Here is a 19,345-nt window from a genome sequence, read left to right as displayed (position 1 = left end):
ACTGGTTTAACATTTCTGCACTTGGATCTGATTCAAAAACGCCGGCGAACACGTTCTCCCCGTTTTTCAAATGAGAAGAGTGAGGGCCGGAGCCGGAGCTTGCCTCTGTTTACCGCGCCAGCAGGCGGCAGACCTGTGCCTGGGGCATTAGCCTAGGGCTGCGGTCATGTGCGTTTTCAGGTTTTTAAAGCTGTCTTTAATGATGCAGTCACTCTAAGTAAGCCTTGAAATCAAACATTTCTCCTTGAACTGATGTCTGGAAAGGATGGCAGGAAGGCAGCGGGTGGGGGAGGGCAGAAGAAAGGAAAGGAAATTACACATGCTTTCCCATATATTAGTAGAAATTTCCAAATGCATTCTCATCTGGTGATTTAAAAAAAGAAGAACGTAGTCTACATTAAAAGGGACACAGTGCTTTCTGGAAGGGAATGAAGTACTCGATATCACCCAGATGCCTGCCCGTCCTGAGGCTCCGGGCCACGCTGCCCCAGAGCCCTGAGGGGGGCGCCCAGGCTGCCCCCAGCCTCTCCCTCCCCTCTGCCCGTCCACCCTTGGCAACTCCGTGGTGCACAGAGGGACATAATGCCACGAGGCTGCCCTGGATGCAAATGCAGCCTCGCTGCCTGTGTGACCGTGGGCAGGTCATTGCCCGCTCTGTGCCCTTTTCTCTTCTGTAAAACGGGCGCTGCTGTGTACCTCCCTAGAGCACTGAGAGGCGGAGTCAGGGGATCTTGAATTTTCAAGCACTTCTCGCCTGCCCGTTCGAGGGTAGCACTCTCCCTAGTATATGGGGTCACAGAGGGAGGGGCTGTGTGACACGGTGAGTCTCTTTCCTCAGGGCCACATTCCCCTCTGCTTATGGACCCGCAGGGCCACTTACCTTCACGGCACATTCCCCAAGGTCTGAGGGGCTGATGGGGAGCGGTTTCACACTTCAGTTGACTTCATACTAGAACTTAGGTGTGACTCGTCACCACCACAGTGCAGGGTCTGGCTCGGGGGCTGATAGGATGTGCACTGGATGCTGGGAAGAAGGGCTGTGGGGAGACACACTGGGGTCCGTACCAGACTCTGCCCTGTGACCTTGGGGAATAGCTCTGTGACCTTGGGGGCACCCTGTGTTCTTGGGGAGCACCTCTGTGACCTTGGTGAGTCTCCTGTGACCTTGGGGTATACTCTGTGACCTTGGGGTTTACCCTGTGTTCTTGGGGAGCGCCTCTGTGACCTTGGGAACTACCCTGTGACCTTTCCTCCCTGTGGCTCATGTCCGTGCTGTGAGGAGGGTTGACATGAGTCAACATAACTAACTCAGATTTCATGGTAAAGTAATACCTCTTCTTTCCACGTCTTATGATTTATGACGTGTTTGGGGTGCACCCAGGCCCAGCCCGTAAGTGGGAGAGGTCCTGCAGCTGGAGACTGTAAGGGCTTTGCCTGTCCCCTGAGGACATGAGCAGAGATTGGTGTGATCCGATGGGGAGGCGATCAGTAGTAAGACGATGGTGTGAGGGAGGGCAAGACTGGCAGTGGGGCGGCCCGTCTGGGTCTCAGGAACTGGGGTGTCAGGAAGTGCAGTGAAATTGATGAGGCCGGAATCTGGATGGAGAAGAAAGGGCGGTTCCCAGCGGGGCTGAGAAGGCAGAGTGACCAACAAGGAGGGAGCGGGGCGGGGACGGGGAGAGAAGGGTGCCCCAGGACAAGGCCTGGTGGGTGAGGGGAAGCAGGGTCCAGGCAGAAGTCAGAAAGGAAAGGTTGGTGTCACTGCAATGGTTTGGGCTCCTATACCCCTTTGAGGACGTCCACCCTGGTACATACGTCAGGCTCAGGCCTCCTCCCACAGTTTGGAAAAGATAGTGACTCAAATGCAGCAAGAACCCAGCAGCTTGGCCCAGAGACCACGCGAGTGGCCGAATTCAGCAAGTCCTCCCACACCTGCACAGCAACTCATTTATCCCTGATCACCAGCCGAGAGAGCATCTGGTGACCTCCCATTTTACAGATGAGGAGACTGAGGCCCAGAGAGGAAGAGGGTTTTGCCCCAAGTCACAGAGCTGTTGGGTGGAGGAGCTGGGATGCACTCAAGGAACCTGCAGCTTAACTGAGCACGTCTCCTTTCTTTTTTTTTTTTTTTTTTTACATCTCCTTTCTGTCAGGCTCAGAGCCAGTGACCAGCCACAGGCCGGGACGGCGGGTCCTCGCTGAGTCTGGATCTAGTTTGCGCCTGTTTTCCAAGTAGCCACAGAGAGAAGAGCCGAGTGGCTATTGTGTGAGCTACACTGGGCCGAGTTCAGTGTCTTGTTAGACAAGAAATACACAGCCATAAGGCTTCCTTCAGGTCAGCGATAACTGTTTTAGAAATATAATGAAAAAAATCCCATTCCATTCTTAATGACACCAAAATTAAACACACAGATTTTTACATTTTTCCCCTCATATTAATGTTTCCAATTCATGTCCCAAAGGAGCATTCTTGAAACTCAACAAACATGGGTTTGAATGTCCTCTGATAAATAAATAGCCAAAAATAACCAAGAAATATTTGGAAAAGAAGAAGAATATGGGCCCAGGGCTGGTGTGACTCAGGGGTTGAGCGTCGACCCATGAACCAGAAGGTCAGGGTTCGATTCTCGGTCTGGGCACATGCCCAGGTTGTGGGCTCCATCCTCAGTAGGGGGCGTGCAGGAGGCAGCCGATCAACGTTTCTATCTCTCCGGTCCTCTCTCTGAAATCAATAAAAACATATTTTTAATAAGTAAAAAAAGAAAAATAATATGGGAAGACCTTTTCCTCTGAGTCATTGTATTATAAAGGGACTCCAGCGTAAGCAGTGTGTGTGAACAGAAGCAGAAGTAACAAAACGAATAAAAAGAGTAGCGCCACACCCAGCAGAAGCCATGTCTGTGGAAGTGCTTAGTGTATAAGAAATATGGCGTTTCCAATTCAAGAGGAGATTTAAAAAAATGAGTGATGCTGGCATTGCAATTTATAAACTATGTCTTAAACAAAACAAAGAGCAAAGCTGATGAACAAGCCACAGATCCTGCTTTTGAGCAGGTGCACCCTTTGGGTGAGCCCAAAAGCTGTCACTGACCTCATTCACCAGAGAGATGACCTGGCCTTGTAAAGCCTGGTTTTTAGACCCAGAGAAGTTGGGCACAAGCCCTGGCATCGCCACGTCTCAGCCAGGTACTCTGAGAATGGCACTGGGTCGGCTTCCTCATGTATAAGCTGTGCCCCGTGGCGGCACCCGCAGCATGGGTGAGAGAGGAGGCCACGTGCAGTGGTGTTGCTACGCTCTTGGCAAATAGTAAGCTTGTGAAATGCCACCGAGATGCCCGGCTTCTTCGTCTCATCGTTTGTTTGCATTCACCAAGAAACTGCTCTGAGTGCTTGTGAGATGCCCGGACCCCAGATGTTGGATTCTGGGTGACAGCAATCACTTAACCTGGGGGTCCTGCCAGTAGGAGGCTGGAAGCAGGGGGAGTGCGTGGCAGAGACGTGGCTCCCGGCCTTGGGATGGCGCCTGCTGAGCTGGCTCCCGCTTGGGAGATGAAATCCACCCTTCAGTGACAGCGCTTTCCCCAGACATCCATCTGAACCGGAATGCAGCCAGGGCTTCTGTTTTAAGACCATAATTGGCACGTTGGGTCCTCGAGCCCCATCATCACAGTTCACGCGTCATCTGAAAATATGCAGCTCAGTCTGGTCATGTTGCAAAAATGCCACATGTCCTGACTGTGAAAATAGCAGCGTGCGAAGGATGTTTGAAAAGCCCAGCGTCTCTCGCGGAACTCCCAGGGCCCAGTCCACAAAGACGGGCCCCTGGTGCTGAAGACGCCCTAAGCGAGCCCTGCCCCCGGCTGGCCCGGCCCTCGGAGCTGCCCCCCTGGAGGCAAGGGGGCTGGCCCTTGTGTTCCCACAGGGACTGGTTTGGGACACAGGCTGATCCTGGGGAGGGGAGGCAGCTTCTCAGGCCAAAGGCAATTCCTGGGGAGGGTCCGCTGGGAGCCCTAGCCACCAACTTCCCAGCAGTTGGGGAAATGAGAGCCGAGACCCCCCCACCCCCAAAGTTGGCTTGGGCAGCACCCAGGAGTGTCCACTATGGGAGCGACGGTCTTCTCTCCCTCGAGGGCTGAGGGAGAGCTGAAGGACACCATGTCGGTGCAGACCTAACCACAGCGCCACATGGGCCGTGGTTACCATGGCTACCTGGCGTCGTGCTAATTACTGCATTCCAACACTTCACGATGCTGTTGGTTTTGTCTTCTCGACTTTTCTCCCATTCTACCATTTAAAGCAACAGCCTGCTTTTGTCTGTCTGTCTGTGTGTGTGTGTGTTGTTGTATTCCTAGGCTTGAGCACAGAACTTGGCCCATAAAAACTTTCCATAAGTGAGCCCGGCCCGCGTGGCTCAGTGGTTGAGTGTTGACCTATGAACCAGGAGGTCTTGGTTCGATTCCCTGTTGGGGCACATGTCCAGGTTGCAGGCTCGATTGCAGGAGGCAGCCAATCCATGATCCTCTCTCATCATTGATGTTTCTCTCTCTCCCTCTCCCTTCCTCTCTGACATAAATAAAAATATGTTAAAACAACTTTTAATAAGTGGTTGTAGAATGGAGAGGTGGGTAAAGGAGGGGATCACGCTACAACAAAGACCGAGATGCGGGTGCAGGGGCTGCCCTTTGGGGACGCCAGGTGGCACTCTGCTCTCTGCATGCCCAGGTGAAAACTGTGTGACTGACACCCCTGCTTTCTCTCCTAGTGGCTCTGGACACGTGGCGGACCCTGGGCCTCTCCGCAGCAGTGGTGGACCCGTCCATCAGGAGCTTCGATGTCGCCCACATCAGCACGGCTGCCGCCAGCGACTTCTCAGCTGCTCGAGACCTCTGTTTGCTGGGTAAGGGGACCCCACCCCAATAGTGGGGTTGATTGGGACAGGGCTTCACACAAGTGCTGCTCAAGGTTGTGACCTCAGAAACACATAGGAGACCTGGCAGGGAGGGACTGACCTGGAGGGAGACCTGGGTGGGCGCCCCTCTGCAGTGTGCTCATTCCTCTGCAGTCAGCCCACGGTCAAGGTCGCCGTGGGATATGCCACACAGAACGTGAGTGGCATTGAGCCAGGTCGGAGGAGGACTGGAGGGATGACCTAGGGGCTAGTCTGAGGCAGAGGAGGCGAGTGGAAGCGGGGACAGCTATCCTGAGAAGAGCGGGGCCAGCATGCTGAGGAGGAAATGTACTGATTCTAGCCAAGCTCATGGGGCAAAACTAGGACTTATGCTTAAAACTCAAATTTCAAGAGACAGTTTTCAGTGCAATGTACAGGCCTTTCTAACGACAAGCTGTCCACAGTGGACAGGTGTAACCTCATGGAGAGGTGTAACCGCACAATCAGCGGGTCTGGCTGCCTGTCACTACCTGAGCCAATTGAGCAGAGACAGGGTTGAATCCTAGATGAGCGTTTATTCCAGTCCTGCCGGCAGCATGGGAGCAGCAGGTCACCCACAGACATCTGCTCTGCACCCCCGTAAGCCAGCTGCTTATATTGGGTAGAAGGACGAAGATTACATGGGAGGTAGGCAAAGGGTGTGCCAAATGGGCAGTTTACAGATAAGCAGAGGGCTGGGGGTCTCCAAAGGGCTCAGTGATATCCAGAAAGGCTGGGGGTCTCCAAAGGGCTCAGTGATATCCAGAAAGGCTGGGGGTCTTCAAAGGGCTCAGTGATATCCAGAAAGGCTGGGGGTCTTCAAAGGGCTCAGTGATATCCAGTAAGGCTGGGGGTCTCCAAAGGGCTCAGTGATATCCAGTAAGGCTGGGGGTCTTCAAAGGGCTGGCGGCTCTGGTTTCTGCAACGAAGTTGTTAATCTGTCCATGATCACAGGCAGCTCCAAATGGGGAGAACGGGCTGCATTTCCGGGTGAGCGCCCAGGTCCCGTGTGTATGACTCCCAGCCAGGTTAGGATGCGCCTTCTGTAATCAGAAGAAAACAGTCACGGTGAACAGAGCATGAGTAACATTTCTTACAATTCTCGCGGCCTCCCACCATTCTATTGCTGCCCCTGCCATCAGAGGTATAAGCAAGGTGGCCACTCGGTAGGCGTGTTCTATAGAGACTAGCTCCTGCAAGAGCCCGCGATTGGGTAATGTTCACACTCCTCCAGTTCTGAAAGTCCACGAGCCTCCTCCGCCTACAAGGCTGCATGGCGATATGCACATCTTACAGACAGGGCTGCATGCACAGAGGAGCAGCTTGCTCACTGCACAACTCTGGGGGGCGCCTCAGCCCCGAGACCTGGTATGAATAGGCCTTAGGCTGTGCACAGCTGCCCAAGTGAACAACGCAGCCCTCTCTTCAGAGCCGTCCTTAGGACTGAAATGCCCGGCTTAATGGGAAGTGTCTGCTATAGGAACCAGCACACCTGGGAGGTGACAGAACCCCTAGTGGAACATGGCGGGGGTGATGGGGCGGGGGAGGCAGGCGAGGCTGAAGAAGGAGGCAAAGGCCGGGGTATAGAGAACCTTATTTGGTATAATTTGATCCTGAGGCCAGTGGAGAGCCATGGAATATCTTAAATAGGTGAATGACAAGAGCACATTTGTGAATAAATAACCCAAAAGCTGACTGTTGTGAGGAAGATAGATTGATGGGAGAGTTGGGTTCTCCCCCACCAGCATTGTATTCCCACCCGCTGCAGCAGTGTTGAGGATATATAGTAAGTGCTTAAATGAGTGAGCGAGTGGTGGCAATGAGTGATGGATGGATTGCATATGTGGGTGGATGGATGGGTGGACAAAATGCATGGATAGATGGATTAATGGATGTGTGGATACAATGATGCACGGATAGATTAATGGATAGATGGGTGAATGGATGTATTTATGGCTGGATGAATGGATGATTGCACTTATGGATGGATGGATGGATGGATGGATGGATGGATGGATGGATGGATGGATGAATGTGTTTGTGGATGGATGAATGCATTTATGCATGGATGGATGACTGCATTGATGAGGGATGGATGGAGGGATGAATGTATATATGGATGGATGCATGGATAGATGGATGCAGAGTTGGATGGAAATAGGAAGGATGGAGATATAGTTGGATGGATACAAAACGGATGGATGGATGGATGGATGGATGGATGGATGGATGGACGTGTTTGTGGATGGATGAATGCACTTATGCATGGATGGATGGCTGCATTGATGCGGGATGGGTAGATGAATATATGTATGGATAGATGCATGGATAGATGGATGCAGAGTTGGATGGAAACAGGAAGGATGGAGGCATAGTTGGATGGATACAGAATGGATGGATGGATGGATGAATAGATGTGTTTGTGGATGGATGGATGCATTTATGCATGGATGGATGGATGGATGGATGAGGGATGGATAGAGGGATGAATGTATGTATGGATGGATGCATGGATAGATGGATGCAGAGTCGTATGGAAATAGGAAGGATGGAGGCATAGTTGGATGGATACAGAATGGATGGATGGATGGATGGATGGATGGACGTGTTTGTGGATGGATGAATGCACTTATGCATGGATGGATGGCTGCATTGATGCGGGATGGGTGGATGAATATATGTATGGATAGATGCATGGATAGATGGATGCAGAGTTGGATGGAAACAGGAAGGATGGAGGCATAGTTGGAATGATACAGAACGGATGGATGCATGGATGAATGGTTGCACGGATGCAGGGATGGACGATTGCATGGATACATGATTGGATGGCATCCCTGAGGCCCAAGCCTTACCCTTCTCCCTCTACTCCTCAGAGTGTTCCCGTCACCAAGCCTGCCAGGTCACCACTTTGCAGACCCGCCCTGGTGCTCTGAGGTGTGTGTTCTACCCTGATACACAGGTCTGCACACACAGCCTGCAGGCCCAGCACTGCCAACTTCTGCTCCGGGAAGAGCCCACCCACATCTACCGGAAGCTGAGTAAGTCCAGGCCTGTGCCTTTGGGCCATTCCTGGGAGCTGGGTAAGGCTAAGGTGGACTGTCCAAGCACTTGGTCATTTGTGGGCAGTGACTTGGAGGCTCTTAAGAAAAAGTTGTCCTGGGCTAGGTGGCTCTCACCTGGGATGGACTGAAGGAAGGTGGAAATCCCCCCTCTAACATAGGTCTTCTCCGCACCATCTTTGTTCATTTATCCCTTTGAGTTACAGAAGCCGTTGGCCTTGGAGTTTCTGAGTAAAATACTCAGATGGGCCGCTTTGTGTTACTGCTCTGTAGTTTAGGAAGGTCTCTCACCTGCCGCATCTCATTTGGTCCTCACACCAATCCTGGGAGGTGGTGGATAAGGATTTTATTCCACCCTGGAGATCAGGAGACGCTGGCTCAGAGACGTTAAGTCCCTCCTCTGATGCCGCACAGAGAGGGGCAGCAGAAGAGGACGCGGAGCCGGGCCTCCAGTCTCTGGATGCAGTCCCCTCCCGCAAAACCCGTTGCCTACGGACCGCCTCACAGGCACTTGAGAAGGGCAGCGGCTCCTGGCTCAGTTTAGTTTAAAAACAACCAACGCAGGGCCGTTATGTGTCAGACGCTGTGAGGTGCTGGGGGCACAGGGGTGAAGCAGGCAGGGGGATAGCAACATATAAACAAACCCGTCAATTAAGTGAAGTTGGTAAGAGCTGTGTAACAGGACACACGGGGCTGGGCATGCAGGGGACGCACCTACCCAATTAGACATGCCTATTGGATGAAATGAGTAACTTCTTAGAAACGTTGGCTATGTCTGCCATCTTATCTTCAAGGGCCAGATAATAAATATTGTAGGCTCTACAGCCACGGTGTTTTTTTTGTAATATATTTTTATTGATTTCAGAGAGGAAGAAGAGGGAGAGAGAGAGAGAAACATCAATGATGAAAGAAAGAGTCGTTGACCTGCTGCCTCCTGCACACCCCCCACTGGGGGTTGAGCCCACAACCTGGGCATGTACCCTGATCGGAAATCAAACAGGGACTTCCTGGTTCATAGGTGGATGCTCAACCACTGAGCCAGGAGGCGGGGCTATAGCCACAGTATTTATTGTCTCTCTTACAGCTACTCAGCTCTGCCACTGTAGCAGGAAAGCAGCCACAGGCAATACAATCCGCAATTCCATGGGTGTGGCTGTGTGCCAATAAAGATTTATTTATAAAACTGGTAGCGGTTGGATTTGGCCCCACCCCGTCCTAGAACATGGATGGCTCTTCAGGACTGTCTTGCCAGGGGTGGGCAAACTTTTTGACTCGAGGGCCACAATGGGTTCTTAAACTGGACCGGAGGGCCGGAACAAAAGCATGGATGGAGTGTTTGTATGAACTAATATAAATTCAAAGTAAAGGAGCGGAGGGGAGAGCAAGAGAACTGGATAGAACAGCCGGATCCGCCCCGCGGGCCGTAGTTTGCCCACGGCTGGTCTTGACCCAGTGGTAATTCTCCTCCCCTGCCCCTCCTCCAGCTCAGCATTCAGCCAAGGAGAGTGCCCCCCAGGCCTGGGCATACTGAGGTCCTAGGCCCTCAATCTCCAGTCTTCCTTCTGCCTGGACATTTCTATTATTTAGTCAAGTTAGATTTCAATAGTACATCGTGCCCACATTGTAGCCAATCTGCGTGGCAGTCCTGCTGAGAAATGCCTTGACTCCGAGGTCTGGGCTCTGTAAAATAAATCAGATTCTGTTCCTGTTAACCCCAGCACCGCTGACATTGCACGGGGCTCCAATTCCATGCGAAATTCTCCCTCCGGCGGGAGAGAGGCTTGCCCACACGCGTCTGATAGGCATGGGCAGTGTGTACCCGGGGCACCTATAGAGCTACAGTAATTTCCTTCACCCAAGCAGTTAAGAAACAGCGGCATGGCCTAACCACGTGGATATGCTGGAAGGAATCCACCGTTTCTGCAAAAGAGTTCAGCAGGCAGTAGCACATCCGATAGAGTCTCCCCCACGTTGGCTCTCGATCAGCCTGCGCTCTGGGCAGCCTGTGAGAGGGAGGGTTGAATACCACTGTGCGTGGGAAAGCCGCCTTGCATTCCCTCGAAATTCTTCGCTTTGGTATTTTTTGTCCTTACTCCCCCTTCGGATGATGCCACGTTCGTGAAATGTGGCTGTTTCCCGCAGAGGGAAAGAACCAGCCTCGGAAGGTTCTGCCACTTCAGTGCTCACAGCCTTGCATGCTTGCCCGAGACCCTGTGATTGACAAGGGAGACAGGAAATCCCGGGAGAAGGCGCGGTGGGCTGAGCTCAATCAGGATTTGCCATGGCGGCCAGATTAAAGGCAGCAACGACTTCCTTCCATCCTGAGTACCAAGTCACCCTCCAATGTTTTCGCAGCAGAGAAGGTTTCAGTCGGTTTCCCGCCTTCCTCCCGTTCGTCCTCCCCTATCTCTCATTCATTCATTTCTTCATTCATTCATTCCTTCATTCCTTCACTCATTCATGTGTTGAGCTGCCGTTTGCCAGGCCCTGGGCTTGGACCATTACACACTACTAATTCCTAGCACCTTTGTGGTGTAGGGACTGCTATTCTTTCTACTTTGCAGGTGGGAAATGGAGGGTCCAAAAAATTATGGCTTTTTCCAAAGTAGCTGGTCCATAAGACGAACCCCAGGCCTGCGTCACCCTCAGCCCACCCATGGCTCCTCCTCACCTTGCTGACCACCAGGCGGACCGTCAGTGCCTGGAGGTCCTGAGCACACAGCATCTCAGGGTTTCTCAGCCCCAGCACCACTGACACCGGGGCCCTGGGTAACCCTAAGCTTATCTGTATAAGATGTTCAGCAGCATCCCTGGCCTCCTCCCTACTGGATGCCGGTAGCCTTCTGTCACATGTCCCCTGCGAGGCAACAGCCCTTTCTGGGGAACCACTGCCTTTAGCCAGCTTTTGAGGAATAGACAGACTCTGTTTGTCTCCTGCCCAGTTTCCTAGCAACCATCACATCTGTGTTACAAACAGAAGGAGCTGCAGAGAAAAGAGCAAACTTTCTCTCTCCATCAGCCCACAGTGAAGCTGAGCAAAGCAAACACCTGATGGAAACAATAATCGACTGTGCGCGCTCACACACACACATGTGCACACGCACACACGCACATACGTGCACACACATGCACACACGCACACACACACACATACACACGCACACACACACTGAGAGAGGATCTCCTCACCAGTGTTTGTCCTTTGTTTTGTGCCCGCCCTACGCCCTGTGGGGAATCAGACAGGGAAGGCCTGTCTCCAGTCCCTGACATGGTATTTGGCAGTTTATTGAAGCAGTGAATGAATGGAAGACCAGTGAGTGGAGGAGATGGGCTAGGGCTTCGGAGAGGCTGATCAGTGTCGGTGATCAGCATTCCAAGGAGGGACGGAGGGGCTTGGAGCGCAGAGCTTCGCTGGCAGGGGGCACGGCCTTGGCCTAATAGACCAGGTGGGGTTCAGGCATGCACAACGGGAGGGGGCATTGCTGGCACGGGCTAAGAAGGGGCCCTGACCTGGCCCTTGGCCCTGTGTGAATGGGATGTGCTCAGAGTTGGGGTTCAGAAAGGCCTTGAATCCCACATCAGCTTGATGCCCAGACAGCCACCCACCCCGGGCTCCTACACCTGTTTCCTCACCACCGAAACGCAGATATGGCCCCGGCCCTTGACTGCAGTTCTGAAATCTGAAAGTTCTACAAGTCAGAACACAAATTTTTTCCTAAGTTTGCAGCAAACTCATTTGGTGGCAACATCTGAGCTGCATTTTGTGACTGAAGAAATTACATTCTTTATTCATTGCTCGTAGTATGCCCATTGCATGGTTGCGTCGTTCGGTTCTTTAAAAAGTCCAGACAGTTCCCAGTTGCAGTGACACCGGGCCCCGGGTGCTGAGTCAGGGGCTGTGGGCACGCTCGCCTCTTGGGAGGAGCCGCTGAGATGACCCTGGGAGAGAAGGGTTAGAGCTCGCTCTGCCTGCTGAGCATCTGGGAAAGAACAGCTGTCTTTGCTATTATTTCTCTTACTCCCCTGAGCACAGACCTCCCTGCATGTAAGCTCGTGGGGTCTGAAGGAGGTACCGACATTTTTAACGTGCAAAAAGCAGCGTTTGTTTCTCAAGCATGTCAGAATATTCCCCGTGAATGAGCACCCACTGCTCTCTTCCCCCTCCTCCCCACTCCCTTCCCCACAGACACCCCTCTGCTCGGCTTCGGGAGTTCTGCACCTTCTGTGACCATTGCCCCCCATGGCCAGCTGCTGGGCAGGTCCCAGGCCATCCAGGTGGGCACTTCGTGGAAGCAAGTGGACCAGTTCCTGGGGGTGCCCTATGCTGCCCCGCCCCTGGCGGAGGGCCGCTTCCGGGCACCGGAGCCCTCCAACTGGACCGGGTCCTGGGCTGCCACCAAGCCACGGTAAGGGTTGAGTACAATGCCATCAATGTCAGACTGATGGCAGGATGGTGCCTATGGGCTTAAGCGGTGCATGGGGCCGGGGGTGTGCAGACAAGGTGGTGTTATGTGCTCTAACAGGTAACTCCTCTCAAACATCAGCCACTTAACATGGCCTTGCTCCTATGAAGTCCATGCGGGGATGGAGGGCGCTGTGTTCCGCGCCAGACAGTGCTCCCGTGACCTCATTGCTGCCTGAATGCTGCAGAGCTGGCGGGCAGAGGGCTCTGGCCACTGGCCTTGGGCTGGAAGGGCCATGGGCAAGTCCCCGCGGTTGATTCTCCTGGCAGTCAGACCGTCTGTATCTGCAGGGCCCGCTGCTGGCAGCCAGGGATCGGGACGCCCACACCGTCCACAGTCAGCGAGGACTGCTTGTATCTCAACGTGTTTGTCCCTCAGAACGTGGTGAGTGCTGAGCCTTTGCTGGCTTTGTCCTGAAAGCTGCCCATTAGCCACCCCCAGTCCCCACTGCTTCCAGCACTGTCCACTCCCCTCCACTCGAGTTATGCCCCCAGCGCCATCCTCGCTGGTCCTGAATGGCTGAGAGCGAGCTCAGGGTCCTCCTGGCTCCCACACGGCTTCGCCTGCTCCTTGCCACATCCTCTTGCTCCATGCACACGGGCCAGTGCGTGCTTACCCCATGCAGTGCTCCAGGAACTATTCATACGGGACCCGCGACGGGTGGGGACTCTCCTGGGGCTGTGGGCACGTTAGCCTCTAGGGAGGAGCCGCTGAGATGACAGCTATGAACAAGACCAAGCAGCTGCTTTGGGAGGGGGGGGGGACAGAAATAAATAAGCAAAGAAATATTAAACAGCAATTGAACAGCCAATGAATATTGAAGCAAAATGCAGCCCAGGAGGCATGGCAAGTGACAGGGGGTGTGAGGTGGTGGCCAGGTGGTGCCCTTCCAGCAGGCCGTGCAGCAGGGAGGTGGGAGCCGCGCAGGTAGGGCAGGGCCAGCGATAGAGGGTTGGGGGTGCACAGGATGGGGAAGGAGAACCCAGACCAGGGGTGGGCAAACTTTTTGACTCGAGGGCCACAATGGGTTCTTAAACTGGACCGGAGGGCCGGAACAAAAGCATGGATGGAGTGTTTGTGTGAACTAATATAAATTCAAAGTAAAGGAGCGGAGGGGAGAGCAAGAGAACCGGATAGAACAGCCGGATCCGGCCCGCGGGCCGTAGTTTGCCCACGGCTGACCCAGACTCAAGTTAGTTTGCCCACGAGGAGATGACCTCTGTCTTTGGGAAGACCTTTGGACAGACCCTCGGCCATCTTTGGGAGCTGTCCGTGGGAACTCTAGTCTGAGGCCGTGCCGGAGGGTGAGCTTGGCTCTGACCCTGACTCTGGTCATGCCCCAGTGTGAAGCCTGCGTTCGCCGGAGGGGTGGCTCTGAACCTGACGTTCAGTGTTTGAATTTCCTGTTTGGGAACAAGGGTCAGAGCACACGAGAGAAAAAGGAACTGACGAACCTCGGGAAACATGAGTTCCCGGTGATGGGTGTTGACTGGTCTCCTGCACATGTGACCGTGTCACCACTTCCTGGTCCCCTAGCCCACTAGCCATGGGAGCCAACTGCACTTTGGAGGTTGGATGGCGGCCGGCTGATCTGAGTGAGCTGTGTAACCAGGCCACCACACCCATGAAAGGTCTCGTGGGTGGTGCACTCAGCACAGCAGCGTGGAGGCAGGTCCCCGTCAGGGCTGCCTGGTGAGGAAACCACCTGTGTGTCGGAGCCCGTGGCACAGGGAGTGAAGTCACAGCTCAGGGAGGCAAGACCTGGATGGCATGGGCCACCAGGAGCCTGGCCTATCCCCTGGCCTGGGGTGGGGTGTCAGGTCCCCCGGATGGAGCATTGTAGGCTCCTATGAAAGGGTCAGCCTAAGTTCAAAGCCCAGTTCCTCTGCCTTGTAGTTGTGTGTGACTTCAGACAAGCCACCGAACACCTCTAAGCCTCTACTTCCTCATCTGTAAAACGGGAATAATAATGACATGCCACCTCACAGAGCTGTTTGAGGACTGACTGAATAAAATCCTGGGCACACAGTGCCTGGCTGTCTGAGTTAAGCTCTCAGGGGTCCTCAAACTACGGCCCGCGGGCCACATGCGACCCGCCGAGGACATGGATCCGGCCCGCCGGGTGCCGCTGCCTGTCCTGCTTAGCAGCCGACTCGTCCCGGGCCCGCAGTGCGCATAGGAATTTGTTGATAGTTTTTTTTTTAGACTATAGTCCGGGCCTCCAACGGTCTGAGGGACAGTGAACTGGCCCCCTGTTTAAACAGTTTGAGGACCCCTGCCCAAGATGGGGTTCCAGTTAGCATGGCCAAACGGAAAGGACTCACCAAGGACCCAGAACATTCTTCAGGGGTAAACTAGTGGCCAGCACTGGGGTGCTGGGTGACTGTGTGGCTCCGAGTCCGCCACCAGCTGCCATCTGGGCCACGTGCTCACTTTGCGCCGTGGGCAAAGGGTCTTCACTTCTGTGACCCTCAGTTTCCTAATCCGTGAAACGGGGGTATTAGTTTGGTTGGGTTGCTCTGACACAGTGCCACACGTGTGGAGGCTTACACAACAGAACCTTTTTTCTCATGATTGTAAAGGCCTGGAGGCCAAGATCAAGGTGTTGGCAGGGGATGCTCCTTCGGTGGCCGCTCTCCTTGGCGTGTAGATGGTCACCTCCCCTCTGTGTGTGCACGTGGTCTTCTCTCGGTGGATGTGTGTGTCCCAATGTCCTCTTTCTGTAAGGACACGGGTCATATTGGATTAGGGTGCACTGGCTAATTACCTCTTTTTATTGATTTCAGAGAGGAGAGGAGAGGAGAGGGACAGAGAAAGATAGAAACATCAGTGATGAGAATCATTGATCAGCCCGGCACTGTGGACCAAGCCCGCAACCCTGGCTTGTGCCCTGACCGTGACCAGGAAGCAAACTGTGACCTCCTGGTTCATAGGTCGATGCTCAACCACTGAGCCACACTGGCCAGGCTGGCTGATTACCTCTTTACTGAACCATCTACAAATAGTCACCTTTTGAGGTCTAGGGGTTAGGGCTTCAGCCTGTGAATTCTGGGGGACACATTTCCACCCATCACGTGGGGCTGAGTGGGCCTACAGGGCAGAGCTGACAGAGAGAGTGCAGGCTCAGAATCTGGCACCGGCATGGGAGAGGAGCCCTCACCAGGCTCCGGTGGGGAAAAGGGGCCAACCTCTAGCCCCCATCTCTCTCCTCTCATAGTCCCCCAACACGTCTGTACTGCTGTTCTTCCACAACGTGGAGGCTGCGGCTGGCGACGGGAGCCTTGCCCTGGATGGCTCTTTCCTGGCTGCCACTGGCCACCTCATCGTGGTCACTGCTGGCTTCCGAGTGGGCGTCTTCGGCTTCCTGAGTGCTGGTGAGTTGCGGGCATTGGTGGGGACTGCTGATTCCTGAGCCCAGAGGTGGAGCCCACGCCGGGATGGCTCTGAGGCTGGAGCCAATGCTCTTCCCATCGGCCTCACGGTGACCAAGTCCCCACCTGTGGGGACAGAAGTCAGGTCCCCCCGAGGCACCAGGTGCCTGGCCTGGACAGCACCAGGATAATTAAGTTCCAGCTGCAAAATCACAAAAGGTAAAAGGCTCTCCTCCCTCTGAAGGGTCCGGCGCGGTGAGTGGCAACTGGGGGCTGCTGGACCAGGTGGCAGCTCTGACCTGGGTGCAGACCCACATCGCAGCGTTTGGCGGGGACCCTCGGCGAGTGACCATGGCAGCCGACCGCAGCGGAGCCGATGTGGCCAGCATCCACCTTCTTGCCGCTGGGGCTGGCGGCTCCAGACTCTTCCGGAGAGCCGTGCTGATGGTGAGTGGCCGCTCGGTGTTCACCTGGCTGCAGGTGTGGTCAGGTGAGGGGTCCTCTCTGGCGCTGAGGCCCGCTGCTTCCATTGCTTGGTCCCCATATCTGTGTTCTGAGTGTGTGTCCTGCTCATGGCCGTCTCCCATGCACATGTGAGCCGGGAGCCGACAGCTGGCCACTCATAGCTCAGGTGCTCATAGTTCCGATGGGCATGTTTTATTTCCTGCGGGGGCCTCGCCAGGGTTTACTGGTCTGATCTCTGCATTCCCTCCCTTGTCCACAGACAACTGCAGGGGCTGGGATGTGGGATGAGGAGGCCTCTGGTGGAGGCACGTGATGATGGGGGTACAGTTTAGCCAATTCTATGCCAACTACACCTGGCAGCACCCCCAAAACAGGAGAGAAATTGACCCGAGAGAACTCTCATCTACTTCCCCACGTGGCTTCCCTGATCCTCTCTGGGTTTGAACTTCGAATCTCCCCGTAAGCTGTCTGGTTTCTTCAGCAGCCCTCGTTCCATCCCGCCTCCACCCTGAGATTCCGTCCTGGTGGCATTTCACTGTGCGACAGTGTTGGGTGATGCGTGACCCTCACTAAGCCCTTCCACCTCATTGATGCTCCCTTACCTGGAGGGTGACGATGGGTAAAGGACCCAGGTGCTTGTCCACATGGCTATGAAAGAAGTGGCAGGAGCTGTGTCAGCAGCCACAGGGCGGCACGGGCTCCAAAGGGCTGGCCAACTGAGTTATTGATTGTGGAATGAAGGCAGACTAGAACTCAGCACTCATGATTCTGCTAGGTGGTCTGAGCACCTGCTAGGTGATGATGATGATGGTGATGATGGTAGTGATGATGGTGAGGACGATGATGGTGGTGGTGATGATGGTGGTAATGATGATGATGATGGAAGTGAAGATGATGAAGATGATGATGGTGGTGGTGGCGATGATGATGGTAGTAATGATGATGATAATGTGATGCTAAAATGATGATTATGATATATTGATGATGATGACAATAATCATGATGGAAGTAATAACCTGGTTGACCATGGGGCCTGAAAACTATTCTGTCATTGATTAGCTTCTAATTGTACTGCGTGTCCCGCCGTTGGCCAGGTGCGGTGCCAGGTGCTGGAGACGCCATGCTGAATAATTCATGCCCTGGTTCTCAGGAAGCTTGGAGTTTGCTATGGGATGAGGGCCGATAGTTAAAGCAGATATTTAAGAGAGAGACTTCTGGCGGCTCAGAGAGAAGCCCCAGCCAAGAGCAGGAGAAGGAGGGGGTGGTGGAGAATGCTTTTCAGGAGAGAGGAAGTCTGGGGACTGCGTGGGACTACGAGGGACTCTGAGGGACTGCGTGGACTGTGAGAGACTGTTAGGGACTCTGAGGGACTGCATGGGACTGTGTCGGCAGAGTCCAGGCACCAAGGGGATGCTGGACTCTTCTTCTATCTGTAGGCCTGCGGTGCCTCGGGGGACAGGGCCCTCCTGGGCAGGGGTATAGGGTTGGGAGGCAGAGAGCAGCCAGATTGCACTGAGCATCTTGGGTCCATCCTGAGCACGTGGGAGCCATCGCCATGGAACTGTGTTGTGTGTTTGCGTCTTGGATTTGGTCTGGTTGACCACTTTAACCACTTTTCAGTGTACAATTCAGTGGCACTAAGCACATGCACAAGGTTAGGCAATCATCACCATGAATCATTTCCAGAACTCTCATCCCAAGCAGAAACTCTGTACCTAATAGAAAATGACTCCCCACCCCCTTCTCCTCTGTGACGTTGCCTGGCTAGGTACCTACTAGTGGAACCACACAAGATGTGTCCTTCGGTGTCTGGCTTTCTCACTTAGCATGTCTGCAAGGTTCACCCGTGGTCCATGCTGTAGCTCTAGCAGAATTTCATCCCTTTCCGAGGCTGTCACACTCCATGGTGCGTGTACCACGTTTTCTTCGTCGTCTGTTGATGGACATCAGGGTGCACCTTTGTCTGCTGTGCAGAGTGCTGCTGTGAGCACGCTGTGCCTTCAAAGAGCTTTGAGCCCGGCCGGTGTTGCTCAATGGTGAGCGGTGACCTATGAACCAGGAGGTCACAGTTTGATTCCCAGTCAGGGCACACACCCGGGTTGTGGGCTCAATCCCCAGTGTGGGGTGTGCAGGAAGCAGCCGATCCATGCTTTTCTCTCATCATTGATGTTTCTATCTCTCTTTCCCTCTCCCTCCTCTCTGAAATCAATAAAAATATATATTTTTAAAAACCACTTTGAGCAGGTGGGAAATTGCTTCCTTTTAGGAGACTGCGCTTAGAAGCGGGGGAGGGTGAATCAGAGGGACAACCCTGGGGCAGAGAAGCAATGAGGAGACGATGAAGTAACACAGTTACGGAGAGAGGGAGACCATTGAGACCAGTGCCACGGGCCTGCTAGCCATGCTGAGGCCGTGGGCCCACTCCCGCTCTGCCTAGCCTTCCTGGGACCCAGGGCCTTGATCATGAGGAGGGCAGGGGTCGCGTTGTTTGGGCCTCACTGAGGCCAGGGCAGCATCGTCACCATCCCCCACAGGAAGCTGTGCCACCGCCAATTCATCCCTCGCCCGCATGTTCAGGACAGACTCCACGGCCCATCCTGCCTCCGCAGGCCCTGTCCTGTGTGAGACACGGCCCTGCCCTCCTGCTCTCTGCTGCCCTGTTCACCCTCAGGATTCCCACCAGCATGTAGCTGCTCCTGCTGCCACGTCTGTCTCCCTCCCAAGACGGTAGGCCCCGGGAGACGGGCCAGGAGTGCCTGGCCCCCTCGGAAACCAGACACTCGGTGGGACCCAGAAGACACCCAAACACCTTCTCGTAGGCGCAGAAGGCACACTTCTCCTTGAAAATTCTGGAGAGTTTGGGTGTTGGGGAATTTCTAAAGCGAATCTGTTCTCACAAATGGGAGCGCATGTAAAAATAAACCCGCCATCTGTTTCCGTCACGGGGCAGCAGCTTTTACAACTGCTCCCAGCAGCCTTCAGGGGGCCCGGGAGGCGATGTGAGATCCAGGGAACCGAAATACTTCACTCCGTTAGCAGCTCTTCAACGCGTTCGTT

At 54.1% G+C, this 19,345-nt stretch overlaps 1 protein-coding gene across 1 annotated transcript in view; it reads left to right on the top strand.

Annotated features, from left to right (window-relative positions):
- Positions 1-19,345, top strand: part of TG (thyroglobulin) — a gene marked incomplete at both ends in the record, with an annotated part of 170,570 nt that overhangs the window by 78,151 nt on the left and 73,074 nt on the right. The window contains 6 exons of the mRNA XM_080646381.1: positions 4,763-4,897; positions 7,804-7,968; positions 12,176-12,395; positions 12,743-12,836; positions 15,670-15,826; positions 16,068-16,270. Of these exons, the coding sequence (XP_080502507.1) occupies positions 4,763-4,897; positions 7,804-7,968; positions 12,176-12,395; positions 12,743-12,836; positions 15,670-15,826; positions 16,068-16,270 (974 nt within the window). The remainder of the gene's footprint in view (positions 1-4,762; positions 4,898-7,803; positions 7,969-12,175; positions 12,396-12,742; positions 12,837-15,669; positions 15,827-16,067; positions 16,271-19,345) is intronic.

This window comes from Plecotus auritus (assembly GCF_963455305.1).
Source record: "Plecotus auritus genome assembly, chromosome: 11".
NCBI classification, from domain to species: domain Eukaryota; kingdom Metazoa; phylum Chordata; class Mammalia; order Chiroptera; family Vespertilionidae; genus Plecotus; species Plecotus auritus.
Note: the sequence above shows the minus strand (reverse complement) of the source record. Positions and strands in the feature narration are given on the sequence as shown.